The sequence below is a fragment of the Chiroxiphia lanceolata genome, chromosome Z, assembly GCF_009829145.1.
Source record: "Chiroxiphia lanceolata isolate bChiLan1 chromosome Z, bChiLan1.pri, whole genome shotgun sequence".
Classification (NCBI taxonomy): domain Eukaryota; kingdom Metazoa; phylum Chordata; class Aves; order Passeriformes; family Pipridae; genus Chiroxiphia; species Chiroxiphia lanceolata.
The window spans coordinates 61,352,451-61,377,341 of record NC_045671.1 but is presented as its reverse complement, the minus strand read 5'-3'; the positions used below and the strand labels follow the sequence as shown (position 1 = coordinate 61,377,341).

The window sequence follows — 24,891 nt, the reverse complement described above, 5'->3', positions numbered from 1 at the left end:
TGATACTACCTTATCTGATATGTTTTTTGTGCTGTAGAAGATGTGAATAGGTAGGAAACCTGTGAGATCACCGCTTTCAGGTCTTTCAAACAAAGAAATTAAAAAAAGGCCCATTGGAGGATAATTGTCAGGAAATAGCAGTGCTAGTGGCATACTTTAGCTTACCCATCTAGGATTGAGGTGAGTGGTGTGGTGGCATTTTCTCTGATCTCCCTCCCTCAGCAAGGACTAGGCTGTGTGAGAAGTATTCAGTTAAGTTGCTCTGGCTTAGAGTACTATTTAAGTCCTTAATTACTCTGGGACTTGCCTCTAAGTGAAATAATAGCTGATTCTCTCAAAGATAAGGAGTACTTACCATATCATGTGACACCACTAACTGGCAGCAAATATGCTTACTGAGGGGTAGGGAAAAGAAAGACAGTGAGCTTGGGAGACTAAGATGGAGGCATGCAATATGTTAGCTGCCCATACCGTCTTTTCTTGCTTCCTGTTCTCTGAACAGCTGGAACTATTGCAGTTAAGTTTTACAGATTCTTGAGTATGCTAACAGACTGCCAGTCCTGCCTGAAGGCTGCAAGGCAATAAATAATAGTCTAGTAGCAGAAGGTGAGTCACAGTCAGGGAATCAAGCTGCTTTGCCGTGACCTGGAATTCGTTGTACACAGAACAGCAAATTTGGCGTGAGTAGCTCTAATACTGGATGTGAACTGGCTGCAGAGTAAGGAAGTATCTTAAGTACCTTTCTTCTAGAAAATCTGGAGGTATAAGCATGTGCTGCCCTATTGGATACTTGAAGACATTTCTGACTGCAGTGAACTCTGTTCACGTGTATCTCAGTAGGGAAAAATAGACTATTAATGTGGAAGACAATAAGGTAGATAATTTACACACACAGTTAAAACAGGATGTTGGTTACTAGCTGTGTGTACTGACTACTTGGGATGGACCTCCAAAGGCCTAAAATCGAAAGGACTATAACTGCTGCTGTAGCTGAAACCAGGTTAAATGGCAGAAGGCTTTGTAATAGAGGTGCACTCTTCTGTGGGTCTCAAATGCTCAAACATTAGTGGTTATTCGGTGCCACACTGAATGTGTTTGGTTGAACTAGGATTCTTTAAACTAGTCTTTCAGTTTGTCCTTTTCTTCCTGCATGTGGTGCTGAGGTAGTGACTTCCTAGAGTCCCAGCTAAAAAATTTACAAAGCAAAGGAAAAGAGTTCCTTCCTACCTGAAAACTAATGCACTGAGCACTATACTTCTGAAGTCTAATGATAGTATGCCTTACAATGGTTTAATTAGCATGATTGATCTGAATGCTAAGCATAATAAGATAAGTCTTAATTAAGCTGTGTTGCAGCTAAGTCATGCTGGCTGTGCTTTTCAGCAGATACAATCTTCATATATGTCCCGCATCATCTGGGATATGGTGCGAAACGATGTGTATGCAGATTTTCTTTTTTCTTGAAATGTTTTTGTCACAGATTTTAGATGACAGACTCTTTGCAGAGGAGAATCCTGTTTCCTGAATTGGGTGAAAATGACTGTCATTGCTAGCCTAAGAGTATGCAGATTGTCTGGATGGACTGCTTCACAGAGAGTGAAAGGCAAAGCACAGTTTAAAAACTGATGCTAATCTTAAATTCCATACTATCTGGATGGAACCAAAGCAGATCTAATGGTAGAACCACTCTTAAGCTTAAGGAGTTACCTTCCATCTGAAGTGGTACTTTGAAGTCTGTCATTTAAGTGTAACAGGAGGGACTGTATAACTAGCAAGTCTGGAGACAGCCTCAGGCTTATATGTTAAGCTGAACTGCAGAAAAGAATGGATGGACTTAAAGTAGTAAGATACAAGAGTGGATATGTTGTCAGACCTTTGTCACTTACAGAAGCATACTCAGGAAAGTTGTCTCTGAGAGGTGACCAGGTGTGCCTGTACTTCAGAAAGGATCCAGCCTGGACTACTCAGACACTTACTGTGTCAAGCCTGCTGGTCTGTCTCTGCTCAATGTGGTGCTCTCACTAAGATTACCAGCCTTTTACAGGAGGGCCCTATTCAAAAGCTCTAAATTGTTCAGAGAAGGAGAGGGGAGAGTAAATAGAATTGTCAAATTTTCTGAGTTTATCTGCTCTAGGCAGCCTTGCCTTAGCATTGGGTGGTGGGGGGTGTATGCGCTGCTGTTGTGAATAGTGTGTAGCTCTTCTGACATCTCTTTAGAGCTGGATCTTGAACACAGATAGCAGTAGGGGGAACAACCTAAGCTATGCTACAAGTACTTTGTGTGAGTACTGTACGGGCTTCCCTGGTGTGACTCTTAGCTGAAGCCACTAAGTAGAATTGCTAGCATTAAACCAGACCAACTAAAAGATAATTCTGAACACGGCTTGCATCCCATCTGATGGATGCTTCCTGTTAGCAAATGCAACATTTTGGTTCCTGTTAGCAAACACAGCATTTCAGTTCCTGTTAAGACTGGTGCTTGATTGCTTTATTTCCAAATAGCAGAAGCAAGTTTTTGATCTTTTGAATCTTGTGCATTTTGCTTATCTCTGACAGCCTCTTCCTGAGAAATTTGTGGTGAAGGGTGTTGTTGATCGCTTTTCTGAAGAGTTTGTGGAGACAAGGAGGAAAGCATTAGACAAGTTCTTGAAGAGAATAACCGATCACCCAGTGCTTTCTTTCAATGAGCACTTCAACGTCTTTCTCACAGCCAAGGTAAGCCAGTAACTTCCAAACGCAGTCCTTGACAGGGACAAAAAAACAGGAACCTTTGCAGTCACTTCTGAAGTGAAGATAAAAAGGCATTAATAAAACTAGATGTGCAGATCAGAACTTCCCCTAAAATACCAGAGAGTTGCTGGGAACCCTGAATATTGTGTGTGACGGATCCCTGACAACTGAGTGGATTCCCTTTGCTTGGAGGGAAGAGGAATCTGGTCTGCAGATGGACAAATTCTCCAGACTTGCTTGTTTTGTAGCTGTGTGCCTAGAACATACTCTTGTTATGCCAAAGATGTTCAAAATTTAGAAAATTGTAGACTTCAAAATCCTTTTCTGGGGAGGAGGGAAGCCGGGGAGGAAGAGAGGTCTCTCTTGCACAAAAGCTTGCAAATTTCTTGGCTTTTTTTTTTGTCTGTGCTTTTTATACTGCTTGCACTTGCTGCCCTCAAAACTAAGCATGGAGGCCTCATTCTCATTTGTTCTCGGTCAACAATTTCATGCTCATCTTCTACATGACTCATGCAGCAATGGTGCAATTTTCTTTGGCTTTCTTTAGAACTGCATTTCAAATGAGACTGAGGGCCTCCGGTTATGCTTGGGTTTGACTGGATAGGTGAGGAGGGGTATAAAAGCACATCTTTCCAGTATCACATTAATCTAGCTCACTCAAATATGGTGTTTAATTATCACCTCAGGCTCATGCTCTGCTTGCTGTTAGTGTGAGAATCAATCTCCAGTGCTCTTTTGTTTCACCTGCATGGTGAACTTAACTGCTGAAATAAGCCAGAAATGCAGAATTTGTTTAGCATCGTGATAGTTAAATGTCAGATAACTGTGTTCTTCTTTTCAGCTGTCCAAGCATGATGCAGCTTTCTCAGCTGCTTAGTCTTCTCCCACCCCTGTAAAACGAGTGTCAAGGGCTTTGTTCTCAGCTCTGAGCAGAGCTTGCCTAGAGACAACAGAGCATGCTGGGAGGTGGGAGGACAAGGCACGTGTTCTTGTGACAGTCTCTGGTGTTTGAACTTGCTCTGTTGGAACAGTGAGGTGTCAGTTCAGTGTGCTAGAACTCCAGACTTTAGTTACTACGGAAAGTCATAAGATCACCTCCTGGTTGAAAAAGAGAAACCAGGCTTTTTTTCAGGTTCACTGCTTGAATCAGTAACTGACCAGAATGCTTGAGTGAGTGAGTAATTTTGAGTTCAAGGATCTTTTTCTGGTGCCTGCTTGCAGATAGTGCTTAGGTCATATGTAAAGCAAGAGTCAAGGAACTACTGCATTTATATGCAAACATAAGTTAAAATTATAGTAGCTACTAAGATGTCAGGTTCTCCTAATCAGAGCTATGTTTGACTTATGTTAAGTACTTGGAAAGAATACCATAGTGCATGTTTTGAAGATGGCTGCTGGTTTTGTTTGGGTTTTGATGTGGTTTTTTTTGTTTTGTGTTTTGTTTGTTTGTTTTTGGTGGGTATTTTCTCTTTTTTTTTTTTAAAGAAGGCTTTTAGTGTAGTCCATAATAGCATGTCTGAATTCTTGACCTCTGTAGGTCTACTTGGTTTGAACACATCTCGTCCCCAGGCTGTGTAGGATAACCTAGTTACAGCTCCTGTTTTGAGATGTTGAATACTGACCCCTGCTGGAAGGAGTCAGTCCATGCAAAATGGACAGTGTCTTTGCTTACTAGAACCATTTTTTTCTGATGTACTGTTAAGGTGAAATCCCTTGAAGATTGTAGGCAAACAGCCTTGTTAGCATAGGTTATCTGAATGTTGGTTTGTGCAAATATGTAAAGCGGTGGCAAGGAAGCTCAGACTTTCTGTGCAGGTAATGTAGCTACATCTGACCCAGCCTGAGGTGCAGTCTGTCTTGCTGTACTTTTTCTGTGCACAGTGTTTGCCTGCTCCTATCTGACCACACAGCTGGTGTGAGGGGGCTGGTTACTGAATGGGCATGCGGTATGTAGCTCTGTACTAGGTCATCAGAGCCAGCTGGTGCATTTGCATAATACTGGTGCTGTGGGCTATAGCTTAGAAGTATGTGTGGATGAATGATATGAGCTGTTTTGGTGGAACCAGAGCTGTTAATATGGCTACTTCCCTGGTGGCACTACAGGAACATGGGCAAGTCTGGCCATGTGCAAAGTTGAACTACTTAGTTATTTATATTGTACTTCATACCATTTTCCTGGATAGTTTATCTCCATCTAGGGGTAGTTTTGAAGCTGTGCTCAGCTGTACAGCTTGTACAAGTGAGCCTTTGTCCAAGGCTACGTCTCATATGTAATCTCTTGCCTTCACAAGATTTGATCTTGACTTCATTGCATTAATCTTCCAATGTGGAAGTGAAATATTTATAAACATGCTCTGTTTTGTTTTTTAATTTCTAGGATCTTAATGCCTACAAAAAGCAAGGAATGGCATTGCTGTCAAAGATGGGGGAATCTGTCAAATATGTTACAGGAGGCTACAAATTAAGAAGTCGGCCACTGGAGTTTGCAGCCATTGGGGATTATCTAGACACATTCTCTCTAAAGCTTGGTACCATTGACAGAATAGCACAGCGGATCATCAAAGAACAGTTGGGTAAGGACACAAGGTGCTCTATCATAATACTTCAGTCTGAATGTTCTGTCTCTCAGTCCAGTTAATAGCATTGATCAAGACAATTTGCGTTGATGATTCTGGTCTGTAATGTCAGACACAGAGCGAAACCTAATGCCCCTTCCAGATCTAAAACAAGCCCAAAGCCTAACACAGTATTCTTATCTTATCCCAACTCTCCAAGTATTTTCTCAAGTTGCTCTTTTTATACCAACCTGCTGTCTTACTATAGTTATTTTTTTGATAGACTTTTGGAAGGTGGAAAAACCTGTACATTCCATCTGGAGGAGTACAGATGGAATTCCTAGACAAAGATAACCTTTACAGCTTGTCTTGACAGAACCAAGTTTTACATATGTTTAAAAAACTGACTTCGACTACCGCAAAGGTGCAAGAGTCTTTGTATTGGAGGTCTGTAGAAATGGTCAGCTAAGAAGGAGGCAACTTGAACCTGACAGCCATGCAGCCATAGAGCTCTGTCTATTAAGGTGCCAACACAACACAAGTCTTGACTCCTTCTGAGGGCTAATGTTAGTCAAACTTGGTGTAAAATTTTTCCTGTTTGGTATCAGTGTTTGCACATCTTTGTGCGTTGCTCTTACTCTCTTAATCTATTTTTCCATCTGCTTCTTGCAGAATACTTGGTGGAACTACGAGAATATGGACCTGTTTATTCGACCTGGGGAGGGCTGGAGGTTGAGCTGTCAGAGCCACTGGAAGGGGTATCTGCCTGTATTGGAAACTGTTGCACGGCTCTTGAAGAACTCAGTGAAGACATGACAGAAGACTTCCTACCTGTGCTTAGGGAATATATATTGTATGCTGAGTCAATGAAGGTAGAGAGAGCCCTGTGGCAGAGAGTGTTGTCATTGTGTTTGCCTGGCATGATATATCAGCGGGTTTGTTCTTTTAACAGCGAGAAGTGCTGTGGGAAAAGCGTGGAAGTAAATAATACATTAAGTAGGAGGATATTTCCATAGTCAGAACAAAACTAGGTGTGTTTAATAGCATAAATAGCATTATTGATCTACTTTGCTATTCAGTCAAGCTAAGGTCAGTATTGCAAGGGTGCACACAAAGTGTTGGAGAGCTGTTCCTTCATCAGAGTGGCATTTAGTACTTTATAGGAGACATCCTGTGGCTGCCTAGAATCTTTCCTTGAAGTCACAGAAAGTCAGTCATCCTCAGCTCTTCACTACAGGGTCAGTGCCTGGCCCTACAGAATAGACAGCATTAGCAGCTTCTGTCACTTGTATGTAGCAGAGTTGGGTGCCTCCTTTCAGAACCATGTGTTCAAATGACAGGCACTGCTTCCTCTGTCATCCCCAAACCCAGACAGGATGTTGTAAAGTTAAGTTCTGCGTACTAACTAACTGCTTAAAGATGGTATTCTGTGACTCTTAACCTCTCTTAAGAATTTGCTGCTTATGCAGAAATAATAAAACTTACTTCAATGTGGGTTTTATTCTCTTCACGTTAAGGAGCATTGGTAATCAATCACATTGAATAGGGGAAAGAACTACTGAGTAAACTGCACTGAGAAATGAAACCAAAGACTTTAGTTCGTCCGTTAGAGCCTTTCACTATATGCCCATGGTACAATGTGTGTTAGCTGTCCCTCTATAGGGTACTAACAGACAAGTTCCTTCTGAAGACTTTCCACTTGGAACAACTGTGTCAAGGCTGTGATAGGCACTCCTTTACAGATCTTGTAAACTTACAGTCTGAATATGATAGACCTTCTCTTTCTTAATCTTAGTCTCATCCTATACTTCTCAAACTGAGAATTGAAACAGATAATTTGCACCTTTGTTTTCCCAGCTTCAGGTGTTTAATTGTATGTCTCTTGTGTAGCTGAAGTGTTCTTGCAGAAGGCTTTTCACAAATTCCCTTAGTATACTCTTTGCTTTTGTCACTATAGTATTGACCCCAGCATAACCAAGATGTATTTTCTTTACGAGTCTATTGACAGCAAAGTATTACCGGAACAGTGTGAGCTGTAGGACACCTTGTCTCAGGATGTTGGGACTGTAGGAGGTGGAGGTGGGTGGGATGTGCTTACAAATAAACACATCTAGTCTAGTAATTAAAGCTTTTAACTCAGAACATCTGGCTTTTGATGCTAAAAATGCCTTGGCCTACCAAAGATGGCATCTGAAGGGTCAGGCTGATATGTGAAAGGTGCTTTTCACAAATGTAGGAGGGGAAGTTTTTTTAAGCTAGAAAGCAAGGGTTTCTTTAGCTGAAGAGGTACTTTGGGCAGTTAAGTACCACTTACCACAGGCAAAATAGCATTAAAAATTTGTGTCTAGTTACATGTTGGCTTGGAGACAGTGCCATTGTAAAAGGGCTCTAAAAGGCCAGCAGGTAGCCTGACTGTAGTAAGTGCTGTTTAACTGCCTAAAGTACCTCTTCAGCTGAAGAAACTCTTGCTTTTTAGCTTAAACATTTTAGACTGTTGACTTGACTTTCTAGTGCCATAAAAGATTATGCTGTTTAGTGTCCAGCTTGGGCATCCTACTGGCTTTACTCTGTCTGAAAATTTGAAAATCAAGAATAAAAACTACTGTTAGCCAAGACAGACTGTTCCTATTTTCCTTCCGTCTCAAATGGCAAAACTGAACTCTCTCAGATCCTACGAAGTACAGTTTTCTTCTGCTAGAAAGTACCAGTCTGTTGCTGTTTCTGCAGTGAGCAGCTACTGAACTGTCTTTGGAGAATCCATTAACACTAAGTAAGTAACTGTAAAAGAAGGTTACGCTTGGAGTGCAGGAGGCATTCTGCTGAAAGGGCTGTCCTCTTCACTAGTAGTGCAGTCGTCTTCATCAGCTCCTGTGAGGGCTGCTTGTGAAATGAAAGTCTGTTTTGGTCTTTCAGACCACATCTTTTGGACAGGGTACTTGGTGACAGCAAGTCTTTAGGTACTAGGAGTTCAGTGCAACCTTAATAGCTTTCTCTGTTGCACACTGTACCCCTGGTGTAGGTATGGGAACCTGATCTGTAGAACAGTCTCTGGCTGGCTGGATGTCCCTCAGCGTAAGAACTGCTAGGTTAGAGGTGAAGAGACCTCAGTGTCTTCAGGAGCATTGTTGTACCTGAGGGGGACAGCCTGAGAGAACTGGACATACGGGAGCAAAGCCCAGTAGTTCTGGTTGAATCAAATATTGGCTGATTTGAGGGAAGCCCTGTCACTGGGTTTGTTTGAAAGATTTGTGAAAGTGGGGAGAGGCTGGTGGTATAGGCTTGAGATAAACTGTGTACTGGTAGTACAGGAGAGACCTTTTCCAAATTATTCACTGTACTCAGTGCTTCTCAGGCCACATACTGTGTTCAGTTTCTGTCCCTGCTGTACAAAAAAAAAAGTGAATTAGTTGAAGAGGGTCCAGAGAAAGGCTACAAAGATGATCAAGGGCCTGGGAAGCCTACCATGTGAGGAAAGGCTGAGAGAGCTGGGTTTGTTCAGCCTTGAAAAAAGAAGGCTTAGGGAAGATCTTATCACCATGTTCCAGTATTTAAGGAGTGACTACGAAGATGATGGAAGCTCCCTTTTCACAAGAGGAATGTCCCTGATTACTCCCAGGGACATTCTGATGGCACACACTAGGAGAATTTTCACAGTGAGAACAATCAGCCTTTGGAATAATCTCCCCAGGGAAGTGGTGGATTCTCTAACATTGGACACTTCTAAGATCCAGCTGGACAAGATCAAGCTGAGCTGTCTTGTCTAGACTGTGCTTTTGCCGAGAAAGGTTGGACCAGATGATTATTGAGTTTCCTTCCAACCTGGTATTCTATGATTTTATGACATGGCAAGAGGACATCTCGAATTCTGGTGCAGTGAGGCCCTTTTCAGCCAACATGTGGTGCCACATTTTTTGCCATCCACTGGTGTTCCGCAGGGAGGCATGTGCAGAGGATGGACTCTGCTCAGGACTGATATTAAAATCTTATATGAACTCTGTATGCTTAGCACTGCTAGACTGGCTTATCAGATGATGATATCCCCAGTGGTGTGTTTGGGCATTACTTTTAATGCATGTTTAAAGCAAGCACTACATTAATAGGTAACTGTGTCTGTAAAGGCAGGCAGCGAACAGAGATCCTCTTGTGAGGTCTAGTCACAGTATGAAGCTATGTGGTGTGCAAATAGGATTGGAATTGAAATTTGAGAAAGAAGACTGATGGCAAACTCCTGAAGCTCTTTAGAAATATGGGCCAAGGTGGAATGTTTCAACTAAATACAAAATGGAGGAGGACCTGCCTTGCTGAAAATGAGCTAAGTCTTTCTTGTTCAGGGAGCAGTGATTTAGTTCTGTCCTGAAATAACTGAAGTGTGCTGGATGAGTTTTTTTCTGTTTGGTGTTGGTTTCTTTCGAGTTTGTTTTTTTTTGTTTGTTTGTTGTTTGGTTTTTATTTATTTATTTTTTTTACTTTTTTGTCTCTGAGACCTTAGCACAGTCCATGCAAAACTTCCGCCAGTTAAGTTTGGGGATACTTGATGCAGAGTTTTTCATAACTGCTGCTAAAGCATTAGTGCATTGATCTGCAACTGAGAGGAGATTGCCTGGAGGTGCCAGAGGAAAACGTACAAGTGAAAGGGAGGGCAATAGTTTTCTCATCGCTTACAGGTCAGCCAGTATTGGATACTTAAAACTGTATTCAGAAGCACATTGTTAATGGTCCACAGTGGATGGACATAAACACTTAAGAAGAAACAAGACACCTGTCCTTTGAATCATTTGCCTCTGATTGCTAATCATTGGCTATTCCTGCTACGGGTTCAGCTTCCTGCTTGCACTCCAGGCTTCTGAAGGCAGAATGCAATTGCTGGAGGTGGTTGTTTTTTCAGAGAAGAAAGTTCAGCTGACTCGGGTCCAAGTGGCAGTACAAAGTAGAAATACCTGTTAAATCTCTCAGACCTTTGTTGCATTGGTAACCTCAGTCACTTAAAGGCCATCCCACATAGTTGCATAGATTTCAGAAAGAAGGGGAATGTTGTGGTTTGTCAAGCAAACTCATTCAGTGGCATGCTTGATTCATCCCTGTGGAGACAAAAGGGAAGATTAAGGGATTGAAGGTGGATTTTTCAGGTTTGCCCTCTTTTTGTTGCCTAAACTAATAGTAACTTTGTGGATGGGGTGCTATTCCCATTTATCATGGATTGAGCTTTTATAAGAGTGTTGGTTGCAACACTCCTGGCTCTCATCTAGAGCAACTGCACTGTTGACCTTTTCTTGGCTTAAGAGGGAAGAGGGGGAAGATGATGATTAGTAGATACAGGATTTGTATTTCTTTAATTAGGAAACAGATCTTGGCTAGATTGGCTCTTAGAGATCTGACTACTCTTTTGAAAACAGATTTCTGGAGGCAGCAGTGGACATGGCTAGTCGTACTTTACTAGCCATGTCAGAAACTGTTAAAATGACTATTTATCACTTCGTCCTAATGGGGTAATTCCTTCTGGGTGGCAACAGGGTGAGAATCAAAGTGTGAATCGGCCAAGTTAGCTGCAAGAGAATTGCAGATTTACAGGTGCCTCAGCAGTGAGTGTTGGTTGACTTCCCTCTGAGCATTTTTAATAATAACTTTGCACCAATGAGTAATTAAAAAATACTAGTTCTTTGTGAAGACTGAAGTAGTAAGTTGCCTGCTCTTGCCAACACAAACTTGCTTATTTTTAGTAATATATTCCTAAAAAGACCAATTCCTGTGGTTATTTTCAAATAGTAAGACTGTGGTATTACCTTAGTGGAGCTCTTGTGGATGTAGTACAAGGTCTTTGGCTCTGTATTCTGAGAGTACTCTGCCAAGAACATGTTTATTGCTTGTGAAACTCTCTTGATCAGTTTATTGCTTTTCATGTAAATTATGCTTTTTGTAATTTTCATTTTTTTTTAAATTAAACCAGCAACCAAGCCCCCTAAACTGATCTAAAATAAAAGCTTACTTTTGTTCTAACATGAGAATGTAACAGCTTGCTGTAAAGAATTCTGAAGAGTCTTTGTAAATGAAAAGGGAGATGTAATTAATACCTTCTGTGGTGGTTTTCCTGTATCTTGCCAGTGCTGTTGTCTATCTGCTGCTTGAGGATATCAAAGCTTGTCAGCTTTGATGCTTTTGTTTATATCCTATTCATGGTAATAATAGGTGAACTGATGAATACTTAGTCAGGGTTATGTTAGTGGTTTCATGGCAGCTTCTATCTTGCATGCCTACAGCTTGTCCAAATGTTGAATTTTTTCTGACCCTGCCAGCTTCTGGAGAGCAAGTACTCCTTTTTATTAAAAGCTATTCCCTAAATACTGTAAGATAGGACAAAGTAAATCTGAAAGTCTGAGTTTGGACTGAATTTGCACTTAACCTTTATCACTTTGGAGTTTCTTGCAAGCTAGGGGAAGGATCAAGAGGATCTCTTTTACAGCTGTCTTTTCTCTTGCCCACAGAATGTGTTGAAGAAGAGAGACCAAGTTCAAGCAGAGTATGAAGCAAAACTGGAAGCAGTAGCCTTGAAAAAGGAAGACCGTCCAAAGGTTAGCACTCCAACTTACTCTACAAAACCAGCTTACACTCACACTACTCCCTGAAAAGAATGGAGAAGCAGAACTTGCTTTTTCTGGGTCCGGTGGCTTCTTTGCAATATAAGCAGTTTCTAGCAGAACAGAAGTTTGTTGTTGTCAAGCTGATGTGAAGACCTAGGTATGAATGTATATAACTTGTCTAGCAACTTCTGATCTTCCACAATTCAGAGCAGGGTGCCTCTGTAACACCTTAACAGCCAGTAATCGGTTGGAGTGTTTAGTAGCAGGGACTGAAGCAGTGGTAGAACAGTCCCTGGTGACTTAGCAGTACGTCAGCTAGCTGAGTTAAGGTCCTATCCCTGGTACTGTGGAACTGTATTATTCTAGGACACTGGTTTTGATTGTGGAAGACTGGAAATTTTGCCACTTCTGCTAGGGAGCTCTGCCTCTGCAATACTGAACAGACACATCAAGTGTCACTAGGTGACAGATTTTGGCTGGGCTCCATGCGGAAGCAAAGCTGTGAACTGACATGCTTATGCTGACACCTGCTTCTGCACGAAGCAGGGTACAAGAGACTTTTCTTAAATCGCTGCAGCTTTAAATGGTGATGACAACAGGGTTTGTTCCCTTCCTCTGCTTGGAGGTTTTTGGTTCCCCTTACATTTGTATTAATAACTAATGGAGGACTTCCCAGTATTAGGACTACTGTACAGTAATCTTACAGGAGGTTCACATAATATTTTAAATCTAAGAAACTGAAGAGGATGAGAGCATAGAAATGCAAACTAGTATTTTTCTGATCTTGCGTCTCTCATGAACATCAAATAGTGGTGTATTAGGTATTTTACAGTGTTCTTGTATTTTGGTCTTTTGCCTGCCCCACTGCTGGCTGCTGTGGTATGTGCTCTACTTCCTCAGTGTAGCTTTGTATAAGCAGGTATTCTAACAAGTTGTGTCTAGGATGGAGGGAACTAAATCTAGCATATCCAGCAAGCCAGTTGAGGTTTTTAGGTGTTTGACTTTATCAAGTGGAATTGCTGAACTTTGGTAATCTCTCACCTATTAAAAGGCCTTTGGATCTCATATCTCTGTGAGATTATTGTGTAAAATGCAGCATTTAAATAGCTGTCTTGAGAATTTTTGAAGACCTACATCTCCTCTCCAGAGTATAAGTGTATTTTTTGGCAACTCCTTCTACCTTTTTTGTAACGTCAGTAGTTTTGTGTCATTTATAAGATGAAGTTGAACAAATTATATAGAACTCCTTGCATGTTCATAAAATATTATCCCATGGTTTTCAGATCCTTTGCACCTGGAGGAAGTGCCATTGTCTGTTGGAGCTGGTAGCTCAGAGCTGTGCCTAGCACCGTTCTTACATTCGATGTGGTCTCCTGGCTGTGACTTGCTGGAAACTAAAAGCGGGCAGAGGGTCATGAGCTGCAATTATGGAATGGCATTTGTGTTCCTTGTACTTGCCAATTTGGTAGAAATTATGTAAAATAACCCCAGACGAAATCTTACAGGGGAAAAAAAGCTTAGGTTTGGATCATGAAAGGAGGGCCTATGGCTACTTGATAATCTCTTCCACTAGAGGGCATTCCAGGCCTCTCTGGGCACATACCCAGGCCGGCATCACAAAGCTCTTCTGGTGTCATTAGGTCATTCTCACATTGAGATCATCTGTTTAGAGCTTGCAGAAGGCTTGTAGGGCTGCTGTAAATGTCTGTCAGGAAGTACTGCTCAGAATGCTGGAGCTTACACCAAAAGCATAATGAATGTGGTGCTTAACAGAAGCATCACGGTATTAGTGCAGAGTCTGCAGCCTTTCAGTTTCTAGCAAGTGCAGTGGTGAAGTGCTGCTTACCCACTTCTGACCCATGCTGGAGCTGATTTTGCAGTAATCCACCAATGCAGTTGTTGTGACCCACTGCAGAAGGGGAGAGTCTTGGTCTTTTGGGGCTGGGCTAAGCCCTCCCACCAAACTCAGAGATGTTATGAGTTATTATACACTTCTAGCACAGGTGGGAACACCTTGTACCTCCCTAGGCCAGGGAGTTTTACAATTGATAGTGTCACAGGACATGTCATGAGTCTCTGACATCTCCTAAGGCAGTTGCAGTTGCCTGTTGTGTCAGCATCAGTCCTGGTCCATCATGGTCTGACATTTGAGATGCGTAGCCCAGGCTGGATGCACAGAGTTATCATGTGAAGGGAGGACACTGGCATGATAAGAGGGATTCTCCCACCTTGCAGGATTTGCCTCTTCTTAGCCTCTTCCCTTATCTGGAAATCCAGTTTGTAGTTTCAGGTATGCATCTGCACCCAGGATAGTTGGACAGTGGCACCCAGTTGTCTGATCTGAAGGTCCTTTGGCAGGATTCAGGAGGAGTGGGCTTTGCTGGGTGAGCAGCTGCTTCTTTTCAGTTTGTAAAAGTCTTTTAGTGATCTTAGAATGTGCAAGGCATTAACTGTTTCAGTCTCTGACAGGAGTGAAGGAGAGGTGTGGTTTCCTTTTGGTGAGATGAAGTTCACCTCTGATGACCTAATTTCTTCTGTCTACCTCAAGGGTTTGAAGTGTGTTAGCCTATGGGAACAGTAAATTTGGCAGTGCAGAACTTGAAGTTGACCATATGTATACAGAGGGAAAAAAAGCCTTGTAACATTATCTATTTCCAGAGAATGAGGAAAGTAGAAATACCATATGCTATTATTTTATATTAATATATGCTGGATTTTTTCTGCTTCAGAATGATTTGTTACTTGATCCTCTAGAGGAATTTTAAAGTGGACATGCCATTTGTACATGACCACACAAAATTATAGATGTGAGGCACACTTAGTTTTTTAAGAGAACAGAATCAATGTGAAGAGGATTAGATATATGTGTAGAACTTCTTATCATATAGTAAGGTGACCAGACTCCTGAATATACACTTTTATACTCAGTTCTTGCCTGCATATACATCTCTCATAAGTTGAAATGGATTCACTAAAACAGTCATGGGCCATTGAAGAGTGTGTTGGAGTTGAAACCAGTTATCACTTTGGTTTTGTGGTTTGTGGAGTTTTTGAGCTATTCCAGTAGCTGAGAAGAGACATCGGTAAGAAAGTAGCAAGTTCCCAAAGCCCAGTCTGCTTTCTGCCCAGCTCTTAGTTGCTTGCTAGTATTTTGTGTCTCTACTGGTAAAAGTAGATAAAACCATCAGCGTTGATGTCTTTGCACTAGTGTTTAAACACTTTATAAGGTGTTTAAAATCTGTTAATTAACTTAAAATTTTGTTTCAACTACTGAGTTGCAAATAATGTTCTGGGAAGCTGCAGTTTTGTAAGGAAAGGCACTCCTAAACAGGACTGCTGTTGTGCAGACACTGCTTTCATGTGGAGTGAATGAGGAGGATCACAAGGATGCCTGTGGAGACTTAGCTGGAGTTAATTGCTGTTGTTCCTTAATGAGAGCATATGTGACCCATTTGCTGACCACTGGGTTGTCCCTGTAGCTCTAAATTCGTACAGCCCTCTCAGTCTGACCTGCAGGAGAACTTGCTGTGAGAAAGAACAGATTTTTGTATAGCTTCATTGTGGTTTCAGATTCTGGAAGAAGCAGCAGCAAGCTGGTGAGTACTTAGAAGCTAACTTAATTGTATTGGGAAATCTTACTTGGTTTGACTTCCAGGCTTCATGAACCTTTCTCTTGATAGACTAGCCTTTCCCATTAAGCAGAGTACTTAAGATGCAAGGTATACTTGCCTTGAGGGGAGCATCATCTGAATTTTCCAGCCATAGGCTTGGTAGTTCTTGTCTGAAGCCTTTTGCCTTTGTGCAAGTCACAGCTTTCAGAGCAAAAGTGTACTTCTCGTGTTGGTACCGCCGCGGCCCGGGTTCGATTCCCGGTCAGAGAAGAAGTCCCCCGGGCAGATGGAGCTCGTTAGCCCTGTAAGGCCATCCATCTAAGAGAAGGTCACTCTATACAAACCTACGTCCTGAGGACCTCACTGCCACCGTCCAAGCTTGCTCGGCCCTGGCAGATGAACCTCAGGATTAAAGGGTGGGCTCAGCTCAGCGCACACTGTGTCTCACCTAAAAAAAAAAAAATCCACTGCGCAGGCTCGAAGGGTAAAGACCCTTCCCAAATCTTCGTTCGCGAAGACTGGCCATACTGTTATACTATACTGTTACCACTATGCAGGGGTTTCCTCTTCTGAGGTCATGGGCTTAGTCCTTACAGGATTCCTCTCTGTGTGGACCATGCAGCATAAGGAGAAGGGAGAAAAAGGTGTTCATGGGCTTCTTGCTTGAAGAAGCACTTGTAAATTGTTCCTATGATTGCCTAACATGATGTTAGTTAAAACATGAGCAAAGAACACCATCTTAGTTGGCCTAAAGTGCATGCACTTTGGGCCAGCGATTGCTGTCATAATCCATTTAAATCTCTACCTGATTTGCAATAGGCTGTCCTTCAACATTTCTCTCATTGTTTTTGTATGATTGCGAGCCCAGTGTTGAGCCCAAAGGTATATGAGCCAGTCCAGAGTGATGATCACTAGTGCTTTCCAGTTAGGAAAGGCAGCCTGTAAGGTTAGAAGTGGAAGCTAGAAACTAGAGGCTTAGGAATTTTATTCTTCAGTTCCTAAGAGAGAACACTTAGGTTTCTTATCCAGCTTTCTGGATAAGCCTAAATGTTGATTATATTATACACACTGATGTAAATTGGGAAGTGCCTAGTGCAGCTGTAAATGGGAAGGAGTAAGGTTTTCTGTGGAGCTGTAGCCAAGCTGCTAAGTTTGAGCACTTGGAACCGAGCCTAGGTACCCAGCACTTACACCAAATGCTTTTCCTCTTCATGTGCTTCTAGCAAGTGCTTCCTCCAGTTGCCTCTATATCAGACATGGAGATGGAAAGCACAAATGCTCACTGCCTCAAACAGCAAAGAACAAATCAAGCAATCTCATATCCTCTCTAGTTCAGAAATGTGGCTTGTCTCCCCGCAGCCATAACTGAGTTTATTCAGGGTAACTCCCAGTGAACCCACCTTTTCTTCTGTGGTTTTGCTCAGTAAGGTTTGAGCTAATTCAGCAATCTAACACTCAGTGACAGTTTTAATCTTCTTTTCTTTTGCTGCAGGTACCCACAGATGTTGAGAAATGTCAAGACCGAGTAGAATGTTTCAATGCTGACCTGAAAGCAGATATGGAGAGATGGCAGAACAACAAAAGACAAGACTTTAGGCAGCTACTCATGGGGATGGCAGATAAAAACATCCAGTACTACGAGAAGGTATGTGTCACTGTTGGAGCATTGGCAGAAATAAGAGAAGTTTATTTTCCTATGAGGTGGTGATGATTCTTCAGGATATCTTCACACTGTCTTGAAGATAGAAATATTAGACATCTAAATTAGTTCTCTAGTGCTATGGAAGCTGCTCTTTGTCATCAGCTTAGTATAATGAATTGCTATTCAAGGTAAAGTCATCTCTGTAGGACTAGTGGTCAGTTCTCAAAGAGCATTTCATCATGCCTGCTTGTCTGTTTTGCACTCTTGAACTGAACAAATTACTGAGCAGCAGCAGTGGTGATGAAAAAGACCAAAACTGCATGTTCTAGTAATACTACCAGAGTAGAAAAATCTCTTGATTCTGCCTTTTATGAACAAAACTACATGAGTTAATACACATCCATGGACTCATATATAGATTACACTCGCTATATATAAATTATTCTAGTCTCTGTTCCTTTGTGCATAGTTTAGTCCCTTGTATGCTAGTCCTGAAAATACCTAGCCAGGTGCCTCTGCTCTTTTTCAGTTGGTGCATGTGTACCTGACATTTGGTGTCAGATTTTTTACTTTTTTAATTTTTAACTGAAAGGGCCTCAAGGCCCCATTTAACTGCAGATACTGCCAGTCTAGTTTTCCTGAGTGCTGGAGCAGTGCAGCCCAGTGCAGTGGTTGATATCATAGAATCCTAAAATGGTTTTGAAGGGACCATCTAGTATCAACCCTCTGCCATAGGCAGGGGCACCCGTAGAGCAGGTGGCTCAGAGCTCCATCCAACCTGAAGTAAAACACTTGCAGACATGGAGCATCCATAGCTTCTGTGGGCAACCTGTTCCAGTGTTTCCTCATCCTAATAGTAAAGAATTTCATCCTAATTATCTAATCTAAACCTGGCCTCTTTCAGTTTAAGGCAATTACCCCTTGTCCTATCACTACAAGCCCTTGTAAAAAGTCCTTCTCCAGCTCTTTTGTAAGCCCACTTCAGGTATATTAAATATTTAGGACATATTAAATGCTACTAGGTTCATGCATAGCAATATACTTCATCTTGCCTATTCGTTTTTTCCATCTGTTAGTTTTGCTCTTAGCAAGGAGGCTTTTTTGGTAGGAAAGCATGTAGTCTCTTCAGGGTACACAACTAGAAATAATTACTCACCTGCAGTACAGTCAGAAAGGTTAGAAGGAAGATGTCTCACAACAGTAATTTGTAGATGTAAGAGCTGGTGATGAGTTTACCCATTCCCAACATTTAATAATAGGGATTCCATGATCTGTATTTGTTCAGTTTGACTTCTGAGCTTTGAGGTCGAAAGACAGTAATGACACACAGTACAAGGACTGAAGTTAAGTACACGTCTGGGCAAATGACTCCAAAGCCTGGAGTGACTTCCTAATAACCCAGAAGCTAGACTCCACTTCTAGTTTACTATACTAGGCACTACCAGTTTGTCATTCAGTGGAGTCAAGTCCCAGAGCTGTACTGGAATACACTGAGTCTCAGAACTACCTTCTCTAAATGCATGTGTTTTTTTCAAATAAGTTTGCTGGAGGTAGTCTGTAATAGCTACCATTGTGTCTCAATCAGCCCTACCTCACAGTAACACTACAAAGATGTACATTTCTATTAGCAACAGTTTGTCTGCCTAGCTGAAAGCTGTGGTGTTCTTCAGTGTAGAAGAATCTAGATTGGTGTTTGGAAATCCCAGGTATTCTGATGATTTCTAATGGCTTGGGCCAGCTGACAACTTTTGAAAATGTAAATTTGTTTAATTTGTTTGGGAGGTGCAGCCACTCTAACACTTTTTTTTGCTGTTTGAGATTTTGATGGTTTTTTTTTTTTATTTCTGTACTAATCTGTGAAGACCCAATAGATTTTCTTCAACTTGCATTCTGGTGATGTGGAAGAGTTAGTCAGAAGTTACAAGAACTGATGTAAAACCCATTTGTTAAATCTGTATTTCTTTCTTCAGTGCCTTACGGCGTGGGAGTCAATTATACCACTATTGCAAGACAAGCCAGAGACCAAATAAGAAGTACCTTCATGGACAGTCTAGCACTTCTATGCTCAGTACCACTAGACATACTGGAACTGTATGAAGGACTCTTTTTTGTCAAGTTAACTGAAATGACAGCTGCACTTAGGCTGGAACAGACGCTCTGAAAACTATTTGAATTTTTTTTTCCTCAACTGTTGTGTTTAAACTGGGGTATGTTTCATCTTTTTGAGTTATCTTGAATGGTTCCTTCTTTATCCTATGGAGTGATTGGGGTTTCATAGTGAAAGTGCATGGGGATCTTGATAAAACTTACCTCTCTAGTCTGGAAGGAACTGATGAGTGGAGCACTAAAAAGATGAAAATAAAACTCTACTGCAAGGTGCCATATGACATCTTTATTACCATTCTGTTTTGTTTGCTAAAAAAAAAAAATAATTATTTCAATGATACTGTACTCCCTAACCAATCCTTATCCTTTTTTTTTTTTTTTTTCTTTGAATGGACAGGGAAAGGCTGGGAAAGAATATTTTCTGTTTCACTACAGCCCATATGCTCCCTCTGAATAAAATGGTCTCTGGAGACTTTTCTGTCTGGGAGTTGGTCTGGTCTTATAACATACCACCACCACCCACAGATAGCCTGTGGTGTGAGCATGAACTGTGGTTTTTGTGAGTGTGGCATGCTGTTGGTTTCTACTGAGTATCGTTGTTTACCTTGGTGATTATGAAGTAATGTCAGTTGGCTGAAGTGTACTTGTGACTGACTTGGGGATTGGGATCAGCCTAGCTGCGGGAATGAGCTGAACAGCAGCCCTTTCAAGGGCCCCTTTTATGGGAATAGTGGAGGAAGTATGAGTCTTTAACTTTTCTAAAGCTAGCTCCAGAAGTTGCATGGTGCAATTCTCTTAGACCATGCTTTAAATATGGGTTTTACTAGAGGCACTTCAGGCTTGGTCACTTAAGATGCCTGCTGTAATAAAGGTAGGACTCTGCTTCCTCTCCCCATGTGTTTTTTTGCAGCAGCCAAAAAGTGTCAAATGTTTGCTTCCACCAAGCATCAGCGTGTGTGAAACTTGCCTTAAATGGCTTAGTGGGAGGTAGATGGGTACCCTGGTAGGTACAGAGTGTTCGTACCTGTCTCTGCTGAACCACATGACAAGTCTTTTAAGAGACTACTTTCGTTACAGATCTATTTTCTTAGTAGTTTTTATTGGCCTTTAGAAATGTAACTGCTTCTGCAAGTCCCTTTTTTTCTCCTTTCTCTTGCAGTCCAACCTCAAGTAAATGCCGATTTGGTGTTGGTGGCCTTAGGAATGCTGATGTGATTCCCATGGTCCTAGAGTCTTGGTTTAACAGCATGCAGATAAATCTTTTTTAACCATCCTAAGGGTGGGGTTTGGGGCTCGTATCAGTGTAATATTTGGATTTGGGGGAATAAATAACTCAGTGCTTACTGCTAAATTTTAGTGATTACTTGATCTCTGTTAACATTCTTGCAAAGAACCTGAGCAGTAATTGAGAATGTCCAAATTCTGTGTTCTCCTGTGACAACCTATCAGGTTTGGAATTTGTCTGGTTTGGAATTTGTCCCTTCATAAACACCAAGTGAACCTGCAGCCTACTCAGCTTGTTGGCTATATAGCAACTCTCAAGATGAGTTATTGCAGTACTGTGGTAGCTCTCAGGCTAATGAGGTGGTGCTCTCTGAATGAAAAAGTCAAGTTTAAGACATTTTAAGAGGTCTTCCTTTTTGATTCAGCCTTTACTGACAACTCTGTGGTACTAAACAAACTATGCTTCTTGTTTTAAACTCAGTTTGTCTATACAGTTATGTAGTGTAAATGAGAACTCTGCATTAAGTTATTGTTAGGTTCAGAATAACAGACTACTGTTGTTGTGCAAGGGAAGTACTTAGGGGGATCATCTTGAAGCAGTCTTTCCTTCTAGAATAAGCACTTGCATACTATCTAAGAGTCTGACCTTCAGGGTTACAGTCTTCTCTGTTCTCCACAAACAGAGATCAACATACTTTTGGAGTTGGTTCCTGTGTGGTAAATGGAATTTTGTAGTTGACTCTACAACATCACTGGGAGTCAAGCAAAATATAATTTGAACTAATACTTAGTCAGTGTTCCCTCCATCTTATTAGAAAAAAAAAAAAACCAGCAAAAGATGAGTAGAAAGATTGGTGGGTTTTTCCTACAAGTGGTTTCATCTGATGCCTTACAAGACTGAGGTCCTGTTTCCACTTAGTTTTATGTCAAAATGAAGTGATTGTTGGTTCTGGGGAGTTTAGCAATTAACATCACAGCTGTGCATGAGAAGCATAATGGACGTGGAGAGTACCAAGTGAAGTTGAAATCAACATGTAACTGTTGAAGCTGGAGATGTTGAACATCAGCTTGAATTTTATTCCATCTGATGCCACCAATTTTGTGGTATGGTTTTTAAACTCGTCCTCATCCAAAGCATGTTTTGATTTCAGACAAATCCTTTTCTGGCTATGCTGCTGGAAAGGCAGGCACACTTTGCACTTCTCGGAGTATGTGGCACTGTGGCAACTGCAGGTTGATTTGGAGAAGAGGCTGGAACATGCATGTCAGGCAGTGGCCACTAACAGGATATATTACGTGGTCTGAAACACTAAAACCTCTCTTAAGCCTATACAAGGAAAGTAAAACTTCACGTTCAAAAGAGAAGTCCTCTGCAAGAATTGCCACAGTGTAAGAATGGTGTGTAGTGGTGAGTCTCAGCTCCTATGAGCTATGGAGTGGTGTCTTTTTATGAAGAGCTGTTGTTAAGTCACAAGGTAACTGTTGGGAGAGGCTGTGAGGTGTGTGGAGGATTCCTGACTGTGATATTTGGGGCAGCCAAACATGCCAGTTGGGAGAACTACAAAAGTTACAAGAAATTCCTCTAAGATGTACAGAGTAATACTTGTAAAGCCTCACATAACTGCTGCTAGTGGGAGGTTGAGACTGGTAGAGAAACTCTTGACATGTTATCCTGTAATTATTACAGGATATGAGTCTTTACTTTGGATGGCCCAAACTTTCATGAGATAAGTTAAAGGTCTTGGTAAAGGGAAGCAGGAGTAGTGCGGGAGCTTCATCTTTGAGTAACTTCTTGAGTGTTAAGTCACTTAGATCACCCTCTGCATATGCACCAAAATGACATAAAAAGTAGTTGGCACCCTTGTTGTGAGTCTTAGTAACACATGGTTTCTTCAGCAGTCCTTAAATCAGCCCAGCTGTCCTCTTAATCCATAGCCAGGCCAGGGTCCCTCTTAGAGGAATTCACTGCTGTCCTGGTTATTTTGGAGGATATTTGTTTCTTCTGTTAAGTGGCACCAGCACAATAAAGCACTTGTTTCTGTGCTCAGTTATGGACCATGCATTGTTCATGTATATCTTTGCGAGGCTCTAAATCTTGCAATAAATATAGATGTTAAAACACCATGGCTTTTTCAGGTACACATTGAAAAATGAAAAGGTGTAGCCCTAAAGACACAAGCTATTCTGATGCGAATTGTATTAAGGAATAAACTATGGATTCTTCACTGAAGTCTGCTTGGATTTTTGTTGCACTAATGCTTGTTCTAAGGATAAAGTAGTGTGATAAGTGGTAGAAAAAAACATCCACAAAGCATGAGCGGCAGAGACAGTTCAGTGGAGGTACTGTGCAATAGCCTTGCAGCAGTGGCTCTGCATAGCCTGTTCATGATGCATGTTGCTTCAGGTGTCCTGCAGATGCCAACATACAAAAGAATCCCCTCCCAGACCAACAGGGACTGTTCAGTGTTTTAACAGGAGCCATGCTTTTGTTGAAACTTGTATAATTTAACTGTATATGGTTATGATTAATGTTGCATACTGTTTAAAATCCTGGTGCTGATAACCCCTGAGCAAAATTGCATAGAATAAATTAGCTCATTAGATGTTCAGTCATCTTAAATTCTGAAAGTAGAACAGTTTTTCCTCTGGTATATTAACTTTTACTACTATATCCAATACGTAGGGAAAGTAGAGACTTTTTTTTTTAAGATAGGGGAGTTGCTACTACTTTGAGATTATTTTTGTTTGTTTGTTTTGTGAAGTAAAACTGGGGATCACAGGAATCAACTTGCCTTCTGGCAGACTGAATGTTGCATTTAAAAGTTTTTGGGAGTGCTGTTTAACCAACTTTACAGACTAAAGTGGCAGTGCTTAATTCTGTGCTTAGCACTTTGAAGTCTTGCTGAGGTGTCTGACTCATACAAGTACTTAGTAATGAACTGGACAAGTTTTAAGGTTGCATGCCTAGGGCACAGTATTTGTGCAGAAAATAATGCACTTTCCAAAGAGGTAGACGTAGATCAGCCTTATGTAAGAGGCATGCTGAAACAATAAGGGCTGGTCGCTGTCCTACACTACTTTGAAGGTCTTGGTACTCTATGCTTTGAAGCCAAACTGTTTCCTTAACTCTGCTGCTGCTGAGATATGTATCCATACCCTCAGATCGAACAGCAGGGTTGGGGCCAGTGCCACATTCCCACTGCACAGGGAGGCAGGTTGCTGACAGTCCTGTAATAACAAAGAGCCAAAGGGCTTTTGTCTGTAGTACACAAAAATAGAGAAGCACTGTCCTTGTTCTTGTTTCCTCTGTGCCTGCATCCGTCTGTCCCTCCTTAAGGTCTGGAGAGTTGGGCCATGCAGTTGAAGGTTAGCTGGCTATGAGCCTCACACATTGTGTTGAAGGGGTCAGTGGTGGGGACCAAAATGGTGCTGGCTCATTATCCAGACTCTTCTGGTTTCAACCTCTGTAAATCCACTCACCAGAACTAGAGTCACTGTTCATACCATTCAAAAACAAAATGAAAGCTGTGAAAAGACTTGTCTCTGTGTGAATTAGCTAGTAAACAATGTAAAAAGGGGAAGGAGGCTTTTGTTTCCTGCACTTGACCAAATCTGATAACTGTGCTCTTGTTCAGACTCGCAGGCTAGGAAATGTTGTCTTGCCTTCTGGTGCTGGCATGTTTCTATACCCTTTCATATATCTCTGTATAAATATACTTTGTGCATTGTTTACTATGGAACTAGTATTGATGGAGAAAAACATTTTGAGGTAAAACTGTTTGTAATTCTCTATTAGTGTGTACATTTTTTTAAAATGCACCGTCTGTTTACCTCAATTAATTTAATGGAATGGACCAATAAATGTATTAAAAGAGGACTCCTTCACTTAGAATAAAGTTTCATTTTTTGCAGCCTTCACCACTGAAATTATGTGTGTGCTTATTTTGTTGAGCAGCTCACTATCTTACTGCAGAAATACCCTTTCCCTAAAATCTTATTCCACAGTTGGTTTAACTAGAAGTCATCTGTTGCTGCATTACTTCTGCTACTGAAAGTGAAGCATGGAGCTGAGGAAAGATGGCAAGTGTGTGTGGAGAGGAACTAGGTGGCAGCAACCTCCTCAGAAGATGGGGCTGCATAATGAGTAACCAACTTCTTCTTGCTGCATCCCTGCTTGAACTGAAGCTGCCTGATTTGCCTCCAGATTATTTCAATTACTGAAGGGCTTTTAACTTCCCTTTTCTTAGTCCAGGACCTCAGAAGCACCACTTAATCATTGTTAGTTCAATTAAGCAAACACATTCTTTTGAGGCATGTCAGACTTTTGACTCATGTTTGGATTTATCTGACATCATCACATTCTAGTTGCTGTATTGTATGAGGTTCCTTTCCAACCCAGATTAAAGCTGAGGTAACAAGGTGACTATTGCCTGGTATCGGTGTCCCTA

The 24,891-nt window shown here is 41.4% G+C and overlaps 1 protein-coding gene across 3 annotated transcripts in view; it reads left to right on the top strand.

Moving 5' to 3' along the window:
- SNX30 (sorting nexin family member 30) overlaps positions 1-24,891 on the top strand; it is a 64,183-nt gene that overhangs the window by 25,784 nt on the left and 13,508 nt on the right. For 2 of the 3 annotated variants that reach the window (XM_032674814.1, XM_032674817.1), the window contains exons 4-8: positions 2,557-2,715; positions 5,108-5,303; positions 5,958-6,157; positions 11,765-11,851; positions 16,964-17,116. In XM_032674814.1, coding sequence (XP_032530705.1) covers positions 2,557-2,715; positions 5,108-5,303; positions 5,958-6,157; positions 11,765-11,851; positions 16,964-17,116 — 795 coding nt within the window. Of the gene's footprint in view, positions 1-2,556; positions 2,716-5,107; positions 5,304-5,957; positions 6,158-11,764; positions 11,852-16,963; positions 17,117-19,083; positions 24,355-24,891 lie in introns of those variants that run through there. The other variant, XM_032674815.1, reaches the window with a different exon arrangement.